Source organism: Phragmites australis, chromosome 7, assembly GCF_958298935.1.
Source record: "Phragmites australis chromosome 7, lpPhrAust1.1, whole genome shotgun sequence".
NCBI classification, from domain to species: domain Eukaryota; kingdom Viridiplantae; phylum Streptophyta; class Magnoliopsida; order Poales; family Poaceae; genus Phragmites; species Phragmites australis.
In genome coordinates this window covers 25,574,671-25,594,801 of record NC_084927.1, presented here as the reverse complement: position 1 = coordinate 25,594,801, position 20,131 = coordinate 25,574,671, and the positions used below count along the sequence as shown (strand labels likewise).

At 42.8% G+C, this 20,131-nt stretch overlaps 2 protein-coding genes across 2 annotated transcripts; both read left to right on the top strand.

The window, feature by feature from the left end:
* The first annotated feature begins 14,095 nt into the window (after positions 1 to 14,095).
* On the top strand, positions 14,096 to 15,473 carry LOC133924374 (peroxidase 31-like). The gene has a single exon (XM_062369869.1). The coding sequence runs from the start codon at positions 14,318 to 14,320 to the stop codon at positions 15,323 to 15,325; it is 1,008 nt and encodes a 335-aa protein (XP_062225853.1). The 5' UTR covers positions 14,096 to 14,317; the 3' UTR covers positions 15,326 to 15,473.
* A 30-nt stretch (positions 15,474 to 15,503) lies between these two features.
* Positions 15,504 to 16,575, top strand: LOC133924375 (uncharacterized). The gene is made up of 2 exons (XM_062369870.1): positions 15,504 to 15,990; positions 16,076 to 16,575. The coding sequence occupies exons 1-2, from the start codon at positions 15,835 to 15,837 to the stop codon at positions 16,433 to 16,435; spliced, it is 516 nt and encodes a 171-aa protein (XP_062225854.1). The 5' UTR covers positions 15,504 to 15,834; the 3' UTR covers positions 16,436 to 16,575.
* Positions 16,576 to 20,131: the final 3,556 nt, after the last annotated feature.

The following is a 20,131-nucleotide window of genomic DNA, read 5'->3' as shown; positions in this document are numbered from 1 at the left end:
CATTAAAACCTAAGATATGGGTTGGGTATAACGAGGCAGATCAAACTGTTGTACACTCTAACAGTGTGGAATCTTCATAGAGAAGAAACGAAGCACTCCATAGAAGGTTCTGGTTGGGTATGCACGTATAACAGATCTATTAAAATCTAAGCTGAAGGTACTGGCTCGTGAGTATCTTTGCATAGATAAGAAACGAAGCACTAAGAAGGTGAGGGAAGAACTTTAGCTCTTACATCCAGCGCAGCGCACTGTGTATGTCGGAGTATGTACCGTCTGCATTATCATCTCTGTAGGCTGTAGCCTCTGTCGCTTGCTTCTGTCGTTTTGCTCGGGCCGCACATATGCTTCTCCATGGCGCGGCACTATCTTTTAACCTAAAAGCCATGGAACGCTCACGGTCACGCCTGGATAGCAGTAGCAGCGCCACCAACCTCCACCAAGTTTTGTCACTGCCGTGCGCACGTATCGGCAGGAGACCAGAGGAACCCTCTACAGAGCGTAACTGCCAGCTTAAACACGAAGTCATGACAACATCAAAGATAATTATTCACGTTTAGTCCAGTGTTTAGCTTTCGTTTTAAAAGTAAGCTTCTGGTTAGCTCCTATCGATGGTAGGGTGAAACTGGCTGCGAACCTCTGAACTGGAGAACTACGGTTTTGGCGGTGTCCGTACTTGGAGCTCTACAAGAGATTTGGACCGGCAAGCTCATTCGAACCGGCCGCACGGAATTTTTTATATATATTTTTTAAATAAAATAATTAAAAAATATACCGTAGATGAGAAAAATTACAGAACTAAACGTTTTTAAAAGGACGGTAAGGCACCATGAGGTACCATGGTGGCAAGCTCGTAGGCCTTACTGCCATATGAGGAGGTGGGTAGCCCTCCCGTCCTCTCTGTGGTTGTTAGCACCCATGCTGCCTCTGCGGTGGTACATCTCGTGTATATATAGACGGGTCACCTACACCTTAGGTAATGTTCGGTCGTACGTTGTTTCGACTGCGAAAACCTACACGGGTCATTGGAACAAGAACGCTGCATTAGCGGTATGTTAAAGTAACTTATTATTTTTGTTACATATAATCTCATATGAACCACTATAAATAGAAAATCCTGTTTCATGTTTGTTTCAACAGTCTAATATCATATGCGATATCCATAAGAACGCGACTAGAACCATCGGACGTCTTAGGCAAAGGATGCAGCTTAGTACGACGAATATAGCGGGTTTTTAACAAGACCGCACGGGCCCTGAAGCTTACCTCATGCCAATCCACTACATAAGTTTTCGGTGCCCCTTCCCGGTCCAGTGGGGTCAACGCAGAGTCATTTAGGAGATCTGATGTGCAACGACCTCCACATGGGCTAGCATCGACATCGCCACCTGGACCACATGCTCCAGGACCGGAAAAAATAGGTACGCCTTTTTCATACGTACATCGGTTAGAGATATTCTTTTCTTACTGATGTATTTATTTTTAAAAATATGTTATGTGCACCTACACACTTAATGGCGTAGACACATAGACCATGGCCAGCATTGACACCTTCACCGTTCGCCTACCTCTCAGGTAATGGCCGTCAATATTCTATCTCATTCAATATATTCAATAGTATATTTAATATAATCATCCATCTGTAGATCAGTACGGTTATGAAGTCGGGAAGTCTGCATCTGCATCTCCACCGTTCACACCCTACTTCAGTGATTAGGTCGAGTCGTCTACAGCTATCCTTGCATACCATACAGGCACAACATTGTATTTTTACTAATATATTTATTTTCACATTTATCATATATAATAAATTCATCTATTTGTAGGTCCCTTGAGTGATTATGTATGGACGACAACGGTAACATCGTAGTCATTATACCCAAGTTAGGAGAATGAGCCTCGGTCAGACCTCACATTCGACATTGTGAGGTGCTTCTTTGGGGGCACCCTGGAATACACCGTCGTTACAGGGTCCCAGTTGCTTGGTGCTCCACCACCGATGCAGTAGACCCAGGAGGAGGTTTTGACACCCGTGATCGCTACGAGATCTACAATATAGGTTATTCCACCAGACAACTTGACCTACTCTGGGGGTCATGTGAGGGAGAACCAGAGGTGGCGGCAATGGGACCATGATAGTGAGAACAACCGACGACAACAGGGGAAACTATAGTAGGATTTTATCTTTGCTTTTATAACTTAGATGTTTGTTTTATGATGCATCTTAGATTCGCAAACTAGTCATCTGCTCTTCAACTTGTACATGTCTACTTTCTATATATTACATGTTCAAACGTTACTACTTACCATGTCATTAATGTATTTCTTAATCCCATGTGGCGTAACACTACAACCTTTTCAGGGAGATGCAACCCCTCGCTGTTAGCTTTTTAGATTGACGAAACCGCTCACTGTCACCTTTTCAGAGTAATGTGACCGCACGCTGCCAACTACTCAGAGTCCAGTGAATGGTCGTTGCAGGATGGCATCAAATGCATATACCTCCAAATTACATAACTACACTTGGTACATACACCATCGGTCCCTATTTATAAAATAAGAGGCTGAGGCAACGAGAAGGTCATGACATCGCAGTTTTCCGAAACACTACTACTATTTGATACCCTATACCATGCCATGGCTAGCTTCTCAAGTAGACATTTATCGTGGACATTCAAATCCTTAATGATAACCCTATATACTATGAAGAAAACCCATGCAAAAGGTGACAATATGTTCAAGGAGAAGAACCTGAATAAAGTGTTGTCGAAATGATAGATCGTGACCTGTTGTCCCTGTTTCACCACAGAGGATGGAGGCGAACGGTAAGCTCTGTGATTGCTAGGAATGTTGATGTCCTAAGAGGGGGGTGAATTAGAACACTTGAAAACTAATGACTTCAAAAACTTCACAAGATAAACCTATATTAATTTCTATCTAAATATATTCTAGATTTATCTAGTGTGTCTACTCTACCTTTAAAATGTTTGCAACCTACTTAAAAAAGGTAAATTGCAAGTAAGTAATGAGGAAACGTAAATAAGGTAGAGAGAGCAAACTCGACTCAAAGAATTTTTATTTCGTGGTATCTGTGACACACAAGCCATCCATAGTCCACGTTAAAGCTCCACAAAGTATATACTCCCGATTATCAAGACTCTTCTAGTCATGGCTCTTAATCTACCAAGCCACCAAGGCAACACCACAAGAACGATGAGCAACCAAGCCACCAAGGCGAGATCCACAATTAACCTCTCTTTCGGTCACTTGTACGTTATCTTCACTTTGGAGTTTTAGCCACCAAGGCAAGTGTCTCTACGTTCATATACACGCTTCTTGCCGCCACTCCACATCAGGTCGAATGGTCAACAAGCTTGAGCCACCAAGGCTTGAAGTGTCGGTGAGTCAGCAAGACTCCAAGACGTCGGTGTGCCTCTTAGTACAAGGTTGGATCACTCTTTGATCCACTCCATAGGTTGCAGCACCTAGAACCACTTTTGTCTAGGTCTATAAGCACTAATTATTCTCTAATCTTCATCAGATTCATCATCACTTACATTGTTATCTACACTTTTAACCATAAGACACTTTTGAGATAGCTTGTATGACGACTTATGTGATGATAACTTTAAGAAAGAGCTTTTTTTGGAGGAGTAGATGGTGAGGTTTTCATCATAGAAGCTTGACTCTTCATCTTCGTGCACCTTTCTTCATATGCTTGAGAATGCTTTGACTCTTTCCCTTGTCTCCTTTTTGTTCTTGATCTTCTTTTCCTTCTTAATATGATCAATTGTATTGATGAAGTCTTCAATAGAGATTAGATTATCAATCTGACATTGATCATCTTCATACTCTTCTCTAATTTCGAGAAGAGCTAAGTGATCTTGGGATCAATTTCTTCATCGCTTGATGTGCTTTGATCATCCTCTTTATTGCTCTTTTCATCTTGATCATCATCATCTTTGCTTGAGTTTGACTCTTACTCTTGTCTCCTCATTTTTAGCTTCATGTGTTAGCATTGAATTTGTTTGCTTGTGAGAGGAAGGTTCTTGGTGTCGGATGAAAAAAAGCTTTCACCCCTATATTCATGGTTATCTCATGAGCGGTGATCTTATCGATTACTTAGCTTGGAGTCATCTTCTTAATATCGTTGTTGTCGTAGATGACATAGACTATCAACTTATACTTTGGAAGAAGATCGTCTTTAATTGGCGTCAAACCTAGTTCATTGATCTCATTAACAAGAATATTCAAACGAGAATACATATCATTATCACTTTCATAGGGTAGTTTTTTATGCTATTGAGCTTAGTAACTAGTACATGATATTTTTCACTGCGTACATCCGTTATGCCTTCATGTATTTTAACTATTTCAAATATCATGTGCATTGGTGAGAAAATAAACTTTATTGAATGCATCAGAGCATAGAGATGATAAAAGGATACTCTTAGCCATTGCATCGAATTGTCTCTCTTTGTTGGTGATACGCGGCCTCATCCCCACCTCGGTGACTCTACAAACATGTAACCTTTGGTTTGCAAAAAATAGGTCATTGGAATTTTCAAAAAGGAAAAATTATACCATAGAAAAGTGGAGCGCTATGTGTATCCAAACCAACTCCAAACATCATAACTCTAGGCGGGTAAACCTATCGAGAGCACAAGACTCTGATACTAATTATGAGGAACAGTGACATCCTAAGAGAGGGTGAGTGAATTAGGACACTTAAAAACTAATACCTCCAAAAACTTTATAAGATAAATCTATATCAATTTCTATCTAAACATGTTTTAGATTTATCTAGTGTGTCTACTCTACTATTCAAAAAGGTTTACAACCCACTCTAGAAAGTTAAATTGCAAGTATGTAAATGTGAAAACATAAATAATGTAGAGAAACTTGGTATAAGGGATTTTTATCCCGTAGTATCGGTGGCACATAAGCCACCTCTAGTCCACGTTAGAGCTCCACCAAACCACCAAGACAAAGACTCAAGCATGATGAGCAACCAATCCACTAAGACAAAGTCTCACCACCAACCTGTCTTCCAATCACTTGTACGTAATCTTCACTTTTGAGTTTTAGCCATCAAAGCAAGGACATTCACATCCCCATACATGCTTCTTATCGTCACTCCACACCAAGTCGAAGTGTCAACAAGCTTGAGCCATCAAGGCTCAAGGTGTCGATGAGTCACCAAGAATACAAGGCACCAACGTATCTCCTGGTACAAGGTTGGATCACTCCTTGATCCACTCTCTAGGTTGCAGCATCAGCACTTCTTTCTAGGCCTATAAGCATTAATCACTCTCTAATTTTCTGCTTAATCACCTTGGATGATCACTTTTAGCACTTTGATTGCTTGGATATCTTCTCAACTGTATATGGTCTTCTCTGGACTCCAGCACCTTCAAATGACTGATGATTGGGGTATTTATAGCCTCAACCTTGCGGACTAGCCGTTGCTCTAACAGCTCAAATTCTCTGTATACGCCGGATGTTCCGGTGTAGACAGATTGTACTTACCGGAACTTTCGGCGTGTACACCTTTCAAAAACTAGCCATTAAAACTCCACTCAAAACCAATGTGAATACCAGATGTTCCGACATGTTCACCAGCTCCATTGCCGGATCTTCTGACGTGTTCAACTGAGCCATCCTGCACCTTCCTCGGTGCAAAATACTCGGGCAGTCGGGCGTTGCTTTCCTTCATCACCGGATTATCCGGTGTGTTAAACTACATTAAACTGGACTTTGGCATCTTATCTACAACAAATGTTCTGATGTATACTCCGGTATGCACACTACCGATCGCTGGACCTTCCGGCATGTACCATCTTTGAGCTTCAACTCAGAAATGTTGCGGCATTTATATCTCCTTATCGTCAGCATGTAAAAACACCTGGCAACAAAACACTCCAGTGTTCACATATCATCTGCGCCGGACCTTTTGGTGTAGTTATTTTTCTTAGGACTTCTCCAATTCAACTAAAGTTTATCCCGGCTGCATTGGCTTCTTAATGTTTTGCATCCATAAGACCTACTAATATATATATTCTTAACAAACATATTAGTCTTATTGCATATGCTGTCATTAATTTTCAAACTCATAATTATAACCTAATATGGTTATTTTCGCTATAGTGACCTCCAAGGATCTAAAGACGCACATGCTAGAGTGCCGTCAGAGATATATTAGGGTGTGCGAACTAGCCGACCAAGAAAAGTGTTTTAGCAAGCGAGTGCACACAAAATTTATACACCCTCAGCAGTATGAGGAGCACATTAATGTCCGTTCATCGTTATTAAATGTCCTCATTATTTGTTAGATTGCACTTTTAAGACTCGTTTATATTTTCGTATGTTCTTTTTCTATACTACTAGGTGCTCCCTCATAATGAAGAGTTGCTAAACAAACCCATCAAGAACTTTATTCTTTTTCATCTACTCTTCGACGATAGCTGCCTACCCGGACATAACTAGAGATGCAGATATGCTCGTTCGAGGTCTCCATGCCTCTGCGAAAGAGGCAGTAATTCGAGCCATCGTGAAAGAGGTAGTCGTTTGACAACCACTAGAAGAGGATGGTTTCGACGATGATGACTTTATGTCAACTCCTTAGAGAACTTCACATCGTTGCAAATTCTGTGACGACAGGGCAGATGACTGAGATTCCAATTTTGATTATTTTTCGTATACACCGGCATCATGTAGATCAAAATTCTTAAAATACAATTACCAATGGATAGACCGAGAGATAAGGTACATACAACTTCAAAGGTCATTTCATCTGTAATGTTTAAGCTACTAATTATTGAACTTGTTGATTTCAATGTGATTTTATCAGTTTTAATCTATTACCTAATGCGTGTATGTATCTTAGATATAGCCTACATGGTATATATATATCTTACATTCAATGTGGTTTTATTATTTCATTGACATGTATTTGTTCTATCTTCACTTAAATGTTTTTTAGATTTTTTATTTTTATCTAAAATAATTTCTAAGATTCATATTACTTTATCTGAAAAATACACCATAAGCATTTCTACCCACCCTGAGAGGATGGTAAGACCTACGGACCTGGCATGTGGCGCCCAGCACCACGTCGTACCAGGGGCAGTAGCCACCTAGTCCCATAACTCTTCTCATCAGAAATATATTTTTGTTTAGAAAATATTAAAAAAAAACTCCACGCATGGCCCGACGCGACGCACACACGGAGCCGGAAGCAGGAAATACCAAGAGCAAATGAGCTGGATCCAAAACCTCAAAGCCCATATGAATTGCTGGCCTGTCCACAACGCCCGCAGCAGGCAGCGGCCGCTCGAGTCGGCCCGCGCGTACGTGCCGAGCGCAAACGGCGCGGCCCCCTCGCCACGCGCCCGCGGTGGCCGGCCAGCCGCTCAGGTCTGTCTGATCCATCCACGGCCTGCCAGTTGGGTCATGGTGTGGAGTGCAAGTGCGATGGCCCGTGGGTTTTGCCATTCGTGGTGTACGCGCGCGCGCCCGTGTGCAGCGCATGGACTCGGCGGGTTTTTTTATATTTTTATTTCGAAAATAAAAAATTACAAAAATAAGTGTCCGTTTAATTTTTTAGAAAAATAGGCCACTGAATATTGTTATAGCTAGATTATCATGTATCCTCTGCACCAATATTTTTTTTAGATTTTTATATCTATTACGATAGTGTTCTGAATTTTAAAAACAATAGAATGTTTTATTTTTCTTGATTTTTTTACTGTCACCTGTTAAAATAGCGACAGGTTTATTTTTTAAAGCCTTTCATCCATTGGATTGGTGACACATGGCTATCGTTTTTCAGCGGACGATAGTAGTCTATTTTTTTCAAATGGATATCTATTTTTTTTATTATTTTCGAAAAATAAAAATAAAAAAGCTCTGGACTCGGCCGCAGAGCTTCTCCGGCCGTGTCGCTCCGGCTCCCATATAGAAGCCCTTGCCAGAAACGCTAGCCATCCATGAATCAGTTTGCTGCGTGAATCCCCTTAAAAAAAAAGAAAGTTTGCTGCGTGAAAGTAGGCTAAAATACAAAAATAGACAACATACGTCAACGTATTTACGAAAATAGACAACATATCAGCGTATTTGTAAATCTAGCACCTGTATTCGGCACCTTAAAATCCAAAAACTCAATTTCGGTACCTCAAACTCCGAAAATACATCGGGCCCACTAATTTCAGCACATGAAGTGCCGAATACGACACTGTTCACCGTATTCGACACCTTAAATACCAAAAACGCTATGTATTCGATAACTGAGGTGCCGAAAGCCGTATTCGGCACCTCAGTTGCCGAATACGGCTCTGCCGTACGCGCTACAGAGCTAGTAAGCTACAGTAGAAGGAAGAGAGTAGTCTAAAAATTCATGTTTTTTATTTAGCTCACAATTTTATTTGAGAGTATAAAAATAGTCTAAAAATTCTAACCGTTTTCATGAGCAAAATAGAGGTCACTAGCAATCCGTTTTAATTGGTTTGATCCAAAAAGCATGAGCCAATATTTAATTAAAATTCTCTAAATAAGCTAACTTTTATAAATTCTAGCAAATTTTAATGCCTCAAATAAATTCTCAAAAATCTAGAAACTAATTTATAAAAATATTTTCAATCCTATGTTATTTGGTGAAAAAATGAGTTCCTTTATAATGATCCATTTATATGCATTCTTATCATTTCATATGATATTCTCTTTTTAATTCAATTTGAATAAAAATAAACGCATACATTCTCTTTTAATTCATTTCATATGACATTCTCTTTTTAATTCATTTCATTTCATGTACTAATATTTTATCATTTCAAGCTCACTCAGCACATTTGACGATGAGATGTGCTAATATCCCCTCTGTTTCACATCCTCATTTATATACATTCTTATCATTTCATGTGATATTCTCCTTTTAATTCAATTTGAATAAAAATAAACACATACATTCTCTTTTAATTCATTTCATGTGATATTCTCTTTTATCATTTCAAACTCATCCAGCACATTTGACGATGAGATGTGCTAATATTCTTCTCATGTAATGCAGTCAATATGAACATATTGAGATTGTTTTTTCATGCACCTTTATTGTCTGCACTAAGAAAGTAAAATGTGTCCAACCAAACCTTGTCACTCCTCGGTAGATCGAAATACCTTCGCAAGTGTGCAACATACTCTTGTCTTGTTATGCTTTTCATCTCCTCAGCCGTGTATCTTCACACCACTCCAGCCATGACAACAAGGGTGGTCATCCTCCACAAAAGAGAATATCACATGAAATGAATTAAAAGAGAATGTATGTGTTTATTTTTATTCAAATTGAATTAAAAAGAGAATATCATATGAAATGATAAGAATGCATATAAATGGATCATTATAAAGGAACTCATTTTTTCACCAAATAACATAGAGTTGAAAATATTTTTATAAATTAGTACATCACATTAGAAGAATATTAGTGATTTTTTCTAGATTTTTGAGAATTTATTTGAGGCATTAAAAATTGCTAGAATTTATAAAAGTTAGCTTATTTAGAGAATTTTAATTAAATATTGGCTCATGCTTTTTGGATCAAACCAATTAAAACGGATTGCTAGTGACCTCTATTTTGTTCATGAAAATGGTTAGAATTTTTAGATTATTTTTATACTCTCAAATAAAATCGTGAGTTAAATAAAAAATATAAATTTTTAGACTACTTTCTTCCTTCTACTGTAGCTTGCTAGCTCTGTAGCGCGCACGACGGAGCCGTATTCGGCAACTGAGGTGCCGAATACGGCTGAATACATAGCGTTTTTGGTATTTAAGGTGCCGAATACGGTGAACAGTATCGTATTCGGCACTTTAGGTTCAGTGGGCCCGACGTATTTTCGGAGTTTGAGTACCGAAATTGAGTTTTTGGATTTTAAGGTGCCGAATACAGGTGCTAGATTTACAAATACGTCGATATATTGTCTATTTTTTAAATACGCTGACATATATTGTCTATTTTTGTATTTTTTCCGTGAAAGTATTAGTATATGCAATAATGCAAATTTATCGGTGGCCTTTTGTCTGCACGTCTATAATGTGTGAACGGGGTCGGTCAGTTGGTCCCTGAACAATTTATCTCCTGTCCTCGGAGTATAACTATGGTCTCTGGGGACTTTTGTCACCACCTGTACGGCTGTACGCGTACGCAAGGCTTATCCTGGCTAACCGTGCGTCGTGAGCTGTACATTACTGGCGGGCAGGCGGCGGCCCCAGCTGGCCGTGAAGGACTGCGACCGTTGTGCTTGTGCTCCTCCTGCCTGCATGGTCAAAATCCTGCAGAGAATGTGAAGTTATCACAGATTAAAACTTCGTTAAAATTTTAGTGAAATTTTGAGAATTTTAGAGGAAAGCGAAATATTTTAATTTGGAATTTATTTTTAATGACATATGAGACCTAGTAACAAATGATGAAAAATGACTGATATTTGAGTAAAATTTTACAAATCTTAGTATTTTCGTAGGTGAAAAAAATTATAAAACAAAATTGCAATATCTGAGTATGATCTTGTCATCTTGATGGCCATGTGAGTCCTGCAGCGAGTGGGCAAATATGCGTTCCCAAACTCCAAAGCAGACGTTATTGTCCATATGTCCTCGTTTATAACGGGATTATCGGATACACAGCTGTATGTTGGCAGGAGGGACGGGGATGCTTCTGGAGAGGCGAAAACAAGTGCGGTCGGGCTGGGACCCAACTCACTCTGTTCGCGCGCGCGGACGGGACAGCGATGACGTCCAGCCGTTGCATCCTTCGGACACGATGACCCACAGCAATTACGAACCCAAACATTATAACCTGCAAACAAAATACAACATTATATAATAATATATAATTTATTTAATTATAAATAATACTTCTATCGTGAATTAAGATTTAAATATAAATTGACCACAAGATTTAGTATTAACTATAAAATAATAACATTTTATCGTGAATCAGATTTTGGATATGAGGTAACCACACGACTCAATTTTAACTATAAAATAACAACACTAGTATTACCTATCAATTGCCTCTTTCTTTCGAGAACTACATGAACACATGTATGTGCTTTTAAGAGGAACCCATTTATGTCGCCCTTGTATCATTATTGACACAAGCATAACAAGAAAGCTAGAGATGGTGATAGAATCACACCAGTCATGCATGTCACGATACGACTGCGGTATAATAGTAAGTCTAAAACTGTTTCCCCTTGCCACGATTGCTTAGTAGCGTTGTGGAGTAAGTATGCATGACATCCTACCGTACTACGAGTTTCATTTAATTCACGTGCTTCTCTCCAATAATTTGATAAGCTTAAATGTAAGTACAAATGGTACGTAGACGAAGAATAGTACATGAACATTAACTACGGCTATGATAAGATTGAGGAAATGATGCGCACGGATGTTCAACAATCGAAGATGAGGCTACAGGATTCCCTGTCTTACATCAACTACGGCTACCAATACATTTTTTTCTAAGCTCAATGCTTTCATATATTGTTTCTAAGCTCAATGTTTTCATAGGATTCTCTGTCTTACATGCAGAGACAATAATAACTTCTTTTTGAACTATTACAGAATAAATAACCATATCAAACAATAGCTTTCACATGGAATCTCTGTCAAGCATGAATGCCATAAATTTTTCAGCTTTCACAGGGAATCTATAGTAAGCCCACCCAAGAAACATTGGAGGATTTTCATCCTCAGGGGTAGAACCACCGATATGCTTCTATGATAACTATTGTAGGCTTCATGAGTCCCAAAACATCTCCTACACCTATGACCTATGCTTCTTCATATGTGCCAACTACCAGTATGATAAGCCTCGATATAGACCGTACGAGTGCCCACCAGTAAAGCGATATAGATCACTTATGTTGCAATTTTCATACGATTTCATACACTGTCTGTCAGGGGAAAATCCCTGACAATGATTCCGGGGTGTATCGGATGACGGGTGTGTGATCTTTGTTCGGTGAGTGTCTACTGAATTTGTTTTGTGTATGTGCAACTCAAGAACACCGAGGATTATCCAGGTTCTGGTCCCCCTTAGGGTAATAGCCCTACATCCTGTGTATTATTTTTTTTGGTCTCCGTTGATTACAGATAATGTTCTCTAGCTCCTCTCTGGAGTCCTCTCCTCTCCTCCCTTTATAGCTCAGGAGGGAAAGATTCTTACAAGTGAGCCCATCCAACTGACTCATCCATATCTAGACGATCAACAATAGGCTATCATTATGGAGCACCCATGCGGTGCGCCAGCTCCAAAGCGCTGTGAGGTTTGTCCCATCCGTCAGCTCCCTCTGTACTTATCAGTCCGGGTCACCCGGCCTGCTCCGTCCCATCACCGGTTGCCCACGCGCGCCTGCCACACTCTTAGTGACGTCCGCGAACCTATCCTGTAACAATTAATACCGCGGGAGGGAACACGGAAGCTCTGCGTCCGCCCCAGTCACCTCGGGCGGTGGGATGCGCTTGGGAAAGGAAAATTGTATGGGCATTAGCATTAAATAAAAGTGATTTGGTTTAGACGAGTACCTACCTAGCGACCAGTAGGGACTGGTCACCAGAAATCCAGTGGGGATCGGGAGTGTGGTTGTGCGATACCGAGTGGTCGCGCGGTGGACCCTGTTTAGAGAAAAAGAACTAGTCCCGCAAAAACCGATCGTTGACATTCGTCTTGGCAGGGGACCCCATATACCTTACACCGACACTGTCTTACTAATCTCTCGTATTATTTCATTATCCAGTCTCCATCTATCTGTGATTTTATGAAATGATTGGATATAGAGCAAAAAGAGCACCAGAAATAGTGGGTCGATATGAGGATGTGGTGGAGGAGAGAAGCTTACGAACGTCGCGAGTACGATTAATATCAGGATGAACTACGGATTAAATGGCAAGAGCAGGAGCGCATCAAGAATGCCACAAAGGAGCGCGTCATGGCTGAAATATGCGAAACGGAGAGGGAAAGTAAGCAGGAGAGGGCTCGTCACACTAAATCGAAGGACACATGATGCCCTGAGAATGAGCAAATATCCTAGATGCACTCAGTAGAGAGTATTAACTGTAACTCAGCATATTTTCATTCTCTAAAGCATGTTAGGATTAGCAGTGGCACACTATTAGGTTAGTCTTTAGACATACCGTACATGCCAATATTTATTATCGTCGTTTATTTATGATTAGGGTTCATTCGCATAGCAACGATAAACTCAATATCCTATGTAATATTTATCAGTGTATGTAATATCCGTACCGGATTACTATTGTTTAAAAAATTAGATTTTTTATAATTTTTCTATAAAATAGTATTGTTAAAAATAAATTAAAATAGAAAAGGACCTATCGCCAATCCCTATGATGACAGAAACTTATAATCATGTCAGCATATGAGTTATCGACAAGTCCTCTCACCATAAAATCATGACGATAGGATCAATAAATAGTACCTATTACAATATGATATGGCAATAGGTCCTTAGTCGTCAACTTGTCTGACGATAGTATGATATTCTTGCAATTTTACGAATTCGTCTATTATTTTTTCAATTTTTCAATAAAATATTATTAGTAGTAAAAAAAATTCAAAATACGTGGCCACCACAAGCATGGTTGGTACGGTGGAGCCACCCCGCTTTATCGCTGCTCCAGTCCTGGCACTCATCAAGTCACCATAAACCAAAAGTGACTACTTCAGTCGAAAGACATGAGAATAAGAAGCTGGTTCTGCACTACAGAAGCATCGTTGCTGCGTACCATTGCGATTTCCCCATTATTTCCAAGACTCTACGGAAGTATCGCCCCTTTCCACATCTCGCATCTTCTCCTTTTCAGGGGAAACCTTGCGAAATCACAACGAGTCAATTCCCTATTTGCCATCGGATATCTTGTGGTTTTGAAATCAGAATTTACCCCGTGGCCCGTGCTCAGATTTTTAACAGCGAAGAATTAATCGATAAAATACTGTCGAATTTTAACGCGGACCACAGTACCACGCTGCAGCAGCTGAAGAAAAAAGAAAGGTGAGAAAGGGAACCCACCGCGGGGCAGAACATCCGTCGCCGTCCTGCCTCGAGCACCTCCCCCGTTGTTTACAAGCCGCCGCGTTCCGCACGATCCCTCCCCCTTGAACCTCGCAAGCAATCAATTCACTCGCACACTACACTCCCACTAATCCCCAACCCCACCTCTGTCCTTCTCTCTCCACCACCTTTCCCCTCCTCCCTCCCCTATCTCTCTCTCCCCTCAAATCGAGCCGACTCTGTCGCTCGCTCCCATGGGCACGATGCTCCGCCGCCGCGGCCTTTTCTCCATCGCCCTCGTCCTCCTCCTCCTTCTCGCCGCCGCAGGCTCCTGCGCGGCGGCGGCCAGGCTGTCGCCCAACTACTACCGCCGCAGCTGCCCGCGCGTGGAGCGGATCGTGGCGGACGTCATCGCCGCCAAGCAGCGCGCCAACCCGTCCACGGCGGCCGGCACGCTGCGGCTCTTCTTCCACGACTGCTTCGTCAACGGCTGCGACGCCTCCGTGCTCGTCTCCCCGCTCTCTTCCGACAGCAGCCCTGAGCGCGCCGCCGAGATCAACCTCTCCCTCCCGGGGGACGCCTTCGACGCCGTCGACCGCGCCAAGGCTGCGCTTGAGGCCGCCTGCCCCGGGACGGTCTCCTGCGCTGACATCCTCGCGCTCGCGGCGCGCGACCTCGTGGGCATCCTGGGCGGACCGCGGTTCCCCGTCGCGCTCGGCCGCCGCGACTCGCTCCGCTCCGACGCGCGCGACGTGGAGGGGAACCTCCCCCGCACCAACATGTCGGCGCGCGCCATGGTGCGGCTCTTCGCGAGCAAGGGCCTCTCGCCGCGGGAGATGGTGGCGCTCGCCGGCGCCCACACCGTCGGCTTCTCCCACTGTGCCGAGTTCGCGCACAGGCTGTACGGCTTCAAGAGCGCCGACGGGTACGACCCGCGGCTGAACCCGGAGTTCGCGCTCGCGCTGCAGCGGTCCTGCGCTGGGTACCGGAGCGACCCCACCGTATCCATCTTCAACGACGTGGTGACGCCCCGGGACTTCGACGAGGCCTACTACAAGAACCTGCCCCACGGACTGGGCCTGCTCGCCTCCGACGCCGCGCTGTGGGAGTACCCGCCGACCAGGGTGTTCGTCCAGCGGTACGCCGGCAACCGCACCGCCTTCTTCGAGGACTTCGCCGCCGCGATGCAGAGGCTCGGCTCCGTCGGCGTCAAGACCGGGTGGCAGGGCGGCGTCAGGCGGCGCTGCGACGCCCTGGACTGATGGGACGGCATTGCTTGTTGTTGTGGATTGGTGTTCCGATAATTTAGAATTTGATTAGAAGGAGGAGCTAGCAGTTCCGAACTTCAGTCAGAAATGGTGCGTCTGAGTTTTGAGCTTTGAGATACAGAGTGGAAAATGTTTGATGAAGGGGTTAATTAGATTGGTGCCATTATAATTTTTATGGTTTAGAAATATGTCGTCAAACTTTACTAAATCGGTCTGATGCCATTATTGTTTTGTATACGTCCGCATCTTGTTATGTTGTACGCCTCCGGGCTCCTTGGGCCCACCTGTAGGCGGGCGTACTTCGGTATGTTCCAAAATGCCCTGCCGCCGGGCCCTAAAACGACCGTCTGGTCCACTTGAGTTGCTCCCGCACCACTCCCTCATCGTCACCAGCGACGTCGGCGACCAACACGGAGACGGCGACGGCGACCAACCGTGAGTAACCCTAGACTTTCCAGATCCCCCTGATTGGGACAGCCCTAAGCAAGGTTTGGAAGAGCCCGATGAAGGCGGCGTCGGGGTCAAGCGCAACCGGCAGCGATGTGGAGGAGCCCCCCCTTGTTGATTGCCCAGATTGTGGGAAACATGTGATTAAGCTACGAAGCAAGCAAGCGGCGACATATGGCAGAGTGTTCTACAAGTGTGAGGAGAATGTGAAGGTGAGCTGGATCAAATCGATGTTAGATTTTCGGTGTTCTTGGCTACGGCTTTGTTTGATTTTGTTGATTTCGTTTATATTGGTAGGATGATCCATTGACTTGTGGATTCTACAAATGGGAGAACGAGTACAAGTCGTGGTTGCGGCGAAAACGTTTACCGGAAGATGTTGCCGTGCCCTGCTCTTCTGACGACAAGTTCCACAGTGGTCGCAATGGAGAAGTGAAGCAACAAATTTTGGAATTGAAGCATGAGATTGCCCATCTGACAAATGAAATCAGGGAGTTGAAGCAGCAAATTGTGTCGTTGAGGACAATGTTGTGCATAGGGAAGAAAGGAGTTGTTGTTGACAGTGTGTGTTGCTTTAGTTGGTTGTTTGCTAGGTATTGTGGTTGCAGTTCTGTGCAAGTAGTGAAAGACCGTGTAATTACTTTGTTAAGTGAATGAAATATTGTTTGATTGCTCCATGTACAATATTACTACATTGGGTTAAGTATAATCTAACACATCATTTTGTATGAAATGGGAGAGAACAGAACAAGCTTCACACATCATGCCCAGAACACTAAATTGCACAGTATCAGGTCCATAACAATGTTAACATAAGCATCAAGTCCAAAACTAGCATAACAACAACTACATATTACATGCATCATGTCCAGAACTAGCTTAACACATCATGTCCAGAAGTAGCTTAACACCTCATATCCAGAACTAGCAACTACATATTACATGTCCAGAACTACATGCATCAGGTCTTCAACCACTCCGAGAGCTTTTTGACAACACTAGCAGTTGGTGCACTTGGTTTAGCCTTCTTCTTTTTTGGTGTTTTCCTCTTCTTCTTGGGTGTCCTCTTCTGCTTATTGGTCATCTGGTTCTCACCCTCCCCAGTGGAAGCCTTTTTTTTCCTGCTTACATAATCTCATTGTCAGGCATACTTCACAAGTATGAAATAAAAAATAAAAACTGTACAGTTTGAGGTTACCTCTTCCTTGGTGTTGATTGACTTGGGCCTACATGCTCCCCATTGCTCTCCACACCAGATGCCTCAGGTAGCTTGCATGTCTTCTCAAAGTGTCCAAAGTCTCCACATCTCCTACACTTAACAGTTCTTCTTCCTGGTTCAAGAACACCTCTTATTCTCTGAACTCTAGGCCTCCTTGCACCTCTCTTCTGCTTTGGTGGAAACACTTTGTAACCAAGGTCCACAATAGGCCACTGGGACCTATCTGTCATTGGGGATACCATGGCAGCATATGTTGCCTTGAACCTCTGCACAGAGTAGTAATCATGGACATAATCTTCTATTTTACCTCTATTGGCACAGATCCAAGCTAAGGCATGGTTGCAAGGTTTGCTTGTGATTTGCCACTGCCTGCATGAGCATCTATGGTTTTGCAGGTCCACTGTATGCCTCCTGGTGATATTGTCAGCATGAACAAGTGTGACTTCTGCAAAGTCATCATCACCTCTAGCAATCTTGACAACTCTTAGGCTATTGCTTGCTTTATTCAAATCCTTGATCACATTTGGTAAGATCCCATCCTCCATTAGTCTTCCTATATTCTTCCTGAGGGCCATCTTCTCCATTATCAATTCCCTCAGTCCATCTACTAGCTCATGAAGAAGCAGAGCCTTCATTGGCTTGATCTGCTTATTGAAACTCTCAGAAACATTGTTTGTCAGGTAGTCACATTTGCTTTCTTCTGAGAACCCACATCTGTACCATATTCTTCCATGATGTTTCTCAAGCCAGCCTATAGCATCTGGGCTTGTCTCAGCTATTTGCTGCATGTGCCACCTAAATCCATCTTCAGTGTAAGACCTTGCAGCTGGATATAAGTGTTGAGTAAAAATAGGTCCTCGATATTTCTTCATGAAATTGCCATAGAGGTGCCTCATGCACTCTCTATGCTCAGCTTCAGGGAAGGCAGCATCAACAGCACTTTCCAATCCTTTACAAGCATCAGTTGAAATGACTAAACTTGGACGATTGCCTATAGCTCTATGCAATAGTTGCATGAACCAAGTCCAGTTGTCTTCTGTTTCAGAATCAAATATAGCAAAAGCTACATAGAATAACCAGTTGTGACCATCTACAGAGGTGGCAGAGGCCAATTGTCCAGTGTATTTACCAGTGAGCATAGTTGAATCTACTCCTATGTAGGGTCTACACCCTTCTAAAAATCCATGAACATAGGGTTGCAAAGCAACAAAAATTCTCTTGAAGCACATTTTTTTTACTTACTTTCTGCACTTCAATTTCAATAAGAGAACCTGGGGAGACCCTCTCCATCTCTGCTGCCCAGTTAAATAATAATTGGAAGCTCTCCTCATAAGTACCATGAATATTTTCAAGTGCCAGCTTCATTCCAGCCCAAATTTTTGAATACTTCAACTTGATCTCATACTGTTCTTCAAGCTTCTCTTTTGCATCCTTTGCACCCTTCTGTGGATTCTTCTTTAACCAGTCCCCCAGCCTATCTGCAACCCACCCTTGAGTAGCCATCCTCCCTTCCTTCAGCTTAGTTGTGGGACAATTGTGCTCAAATGGAAGAACCTTTATCTGCCATTGGAAAAAATAGATGTGACAAACATTGACATGAAAATGAACACTAACATGTAAATGAACATTGACTCACCTGTATTGTTGTGTTATCTTGCAGCCTTGAAGCATGTATACGCCAAGGGCAGCCCTTATGTGAACAACTGACAATAAACCTAGTTTTATCTGTCTTCAAACCATTAAACTCAAAACCTCTCTTAATAGCATAATGCTTAATTGCTTTTCTGAAGCTAACGATGTCAGGAAACAATGCATGCAATCTAATAATTGGGTTCTCAAGATCATGCAGCACATGGAGTTCCTGAGGGTCAGCATCATTTATTTGTACCTCAGGAGGCTCTTGTTGTGCAGTGTCAGCACCAGCAGCAGGTACATCAGGCTGCCCTGGTTGTGCAGTGTGAGCACCAGTAGTAGGTGCTGATGGATGACCATATATACCTTCATCATCTACACCAACATACTCCTCACCACTGTCAAAGACATCAGGCTCAGCTTCATCTGCTTCTTCACCAGCAGGTTCTTCACAACCTGCTACTTTAGATTCAAATGTTGCCTGGCCTTCTTGAGCAGGAGGTGGGAAACATTCACTGGGAATGGTACTTGGTTCTGGTGGCACAACACACAAAGGTTCTAGGACTAAAGCATCGTACTGATCACATGTGTCTTTGTCAAACACTGCTGCCAGGAGCTTTAAGTGTTTCTCTCGTTTGTACATGTCAAGCACGTCTAATATTTGACTCTCATCAACTAATTGAATATCCTCACCCATCCTCTTGTCAAAGACCCACACCACTGGCTTTTGGTTCGTGCCCCATTTGACCTCGACACTTAAGCTTCTCATAAGGAAATCCAATGAAAAGCTGTCTGAATCCACTACCCAATCCCGCGTTAAACCTTTTGTATATGATTTCCTACCATTTGAGTCAACCGTGACAAAACCTTCAATCTTAACCTCTACTGTGTACCAAATCCTAGCGAGAAAAGGGAGGAAACCTAATCAAATCGTGAGGTATTTCCTCCCGAGAACTGAATTAAACCACGAATCCGATCTATTTCGTACCAATAACCAATGCATTGTGCAGGAATTAGGGGCATCTGGGAAGTCTAGGGTTACTCACGGTTTCTGCGATCCGGGCGCAGTGGGAAGTGCGTCGTCCATCCTAAGTGTGGGCGCAGTCGTCCTCAGCTGAGCTCCGCCCCCATCGCTGGTGACAATGTCGCCTTTCCCAGTCGCCTCCGCCGTCTTCGTGTTGGTCGCCGTCGTCGCTGGTGACGATGAGTGAGTGAGGGAGTGGTGCGGGAGCAGCTCGAGTGGACCAGGCCCGGCGGCAGGGCATTTTGGGACATACCGAAGTACGCCCGCCTGCAGGTGGGTCCAAGGAGCCCGGAGGCGTACAACATGGCAAGATGCGGACGTATGCAAAACAATAATGGCATCAGACCGATTTAGTAAAGTTTAATGGCATATTTCTAAACCATGAAAATTATAATAGCACCAATCTAATTAACCCTTGATGAAGAGCAGCTAATTCAGAGACGTTTCCTACCGACACACTGACATATCGTTATCGTTG

What these genes read in the sequence shown, in the direction of transcription:
- LOC133924374 (XM_062369869.1), top strand. Translation starts at nt 14,318, where the DNA reads ATGGGCACGATGCTCCGCCGCCGCGGCCTTTTCTCCATCGCCCTCGTC.
- LOC133924375 (XM_062369870.1), top strand. Translation starts at nt 15,835, where the DNA reads ATGAAGGCGGCGTCGGGGTCAAGCGCAACCGGCAGCGATGTGGAGGAG. An exon ending in AGTGTGAGGAGAATGTGAAG is followed by an intron (nt 15,991 to 16,075) that starts GTGAGCTGGATC and finishes TTATATTGGTAG; the next exon opens with GATGATCCATTGACTTGTGG.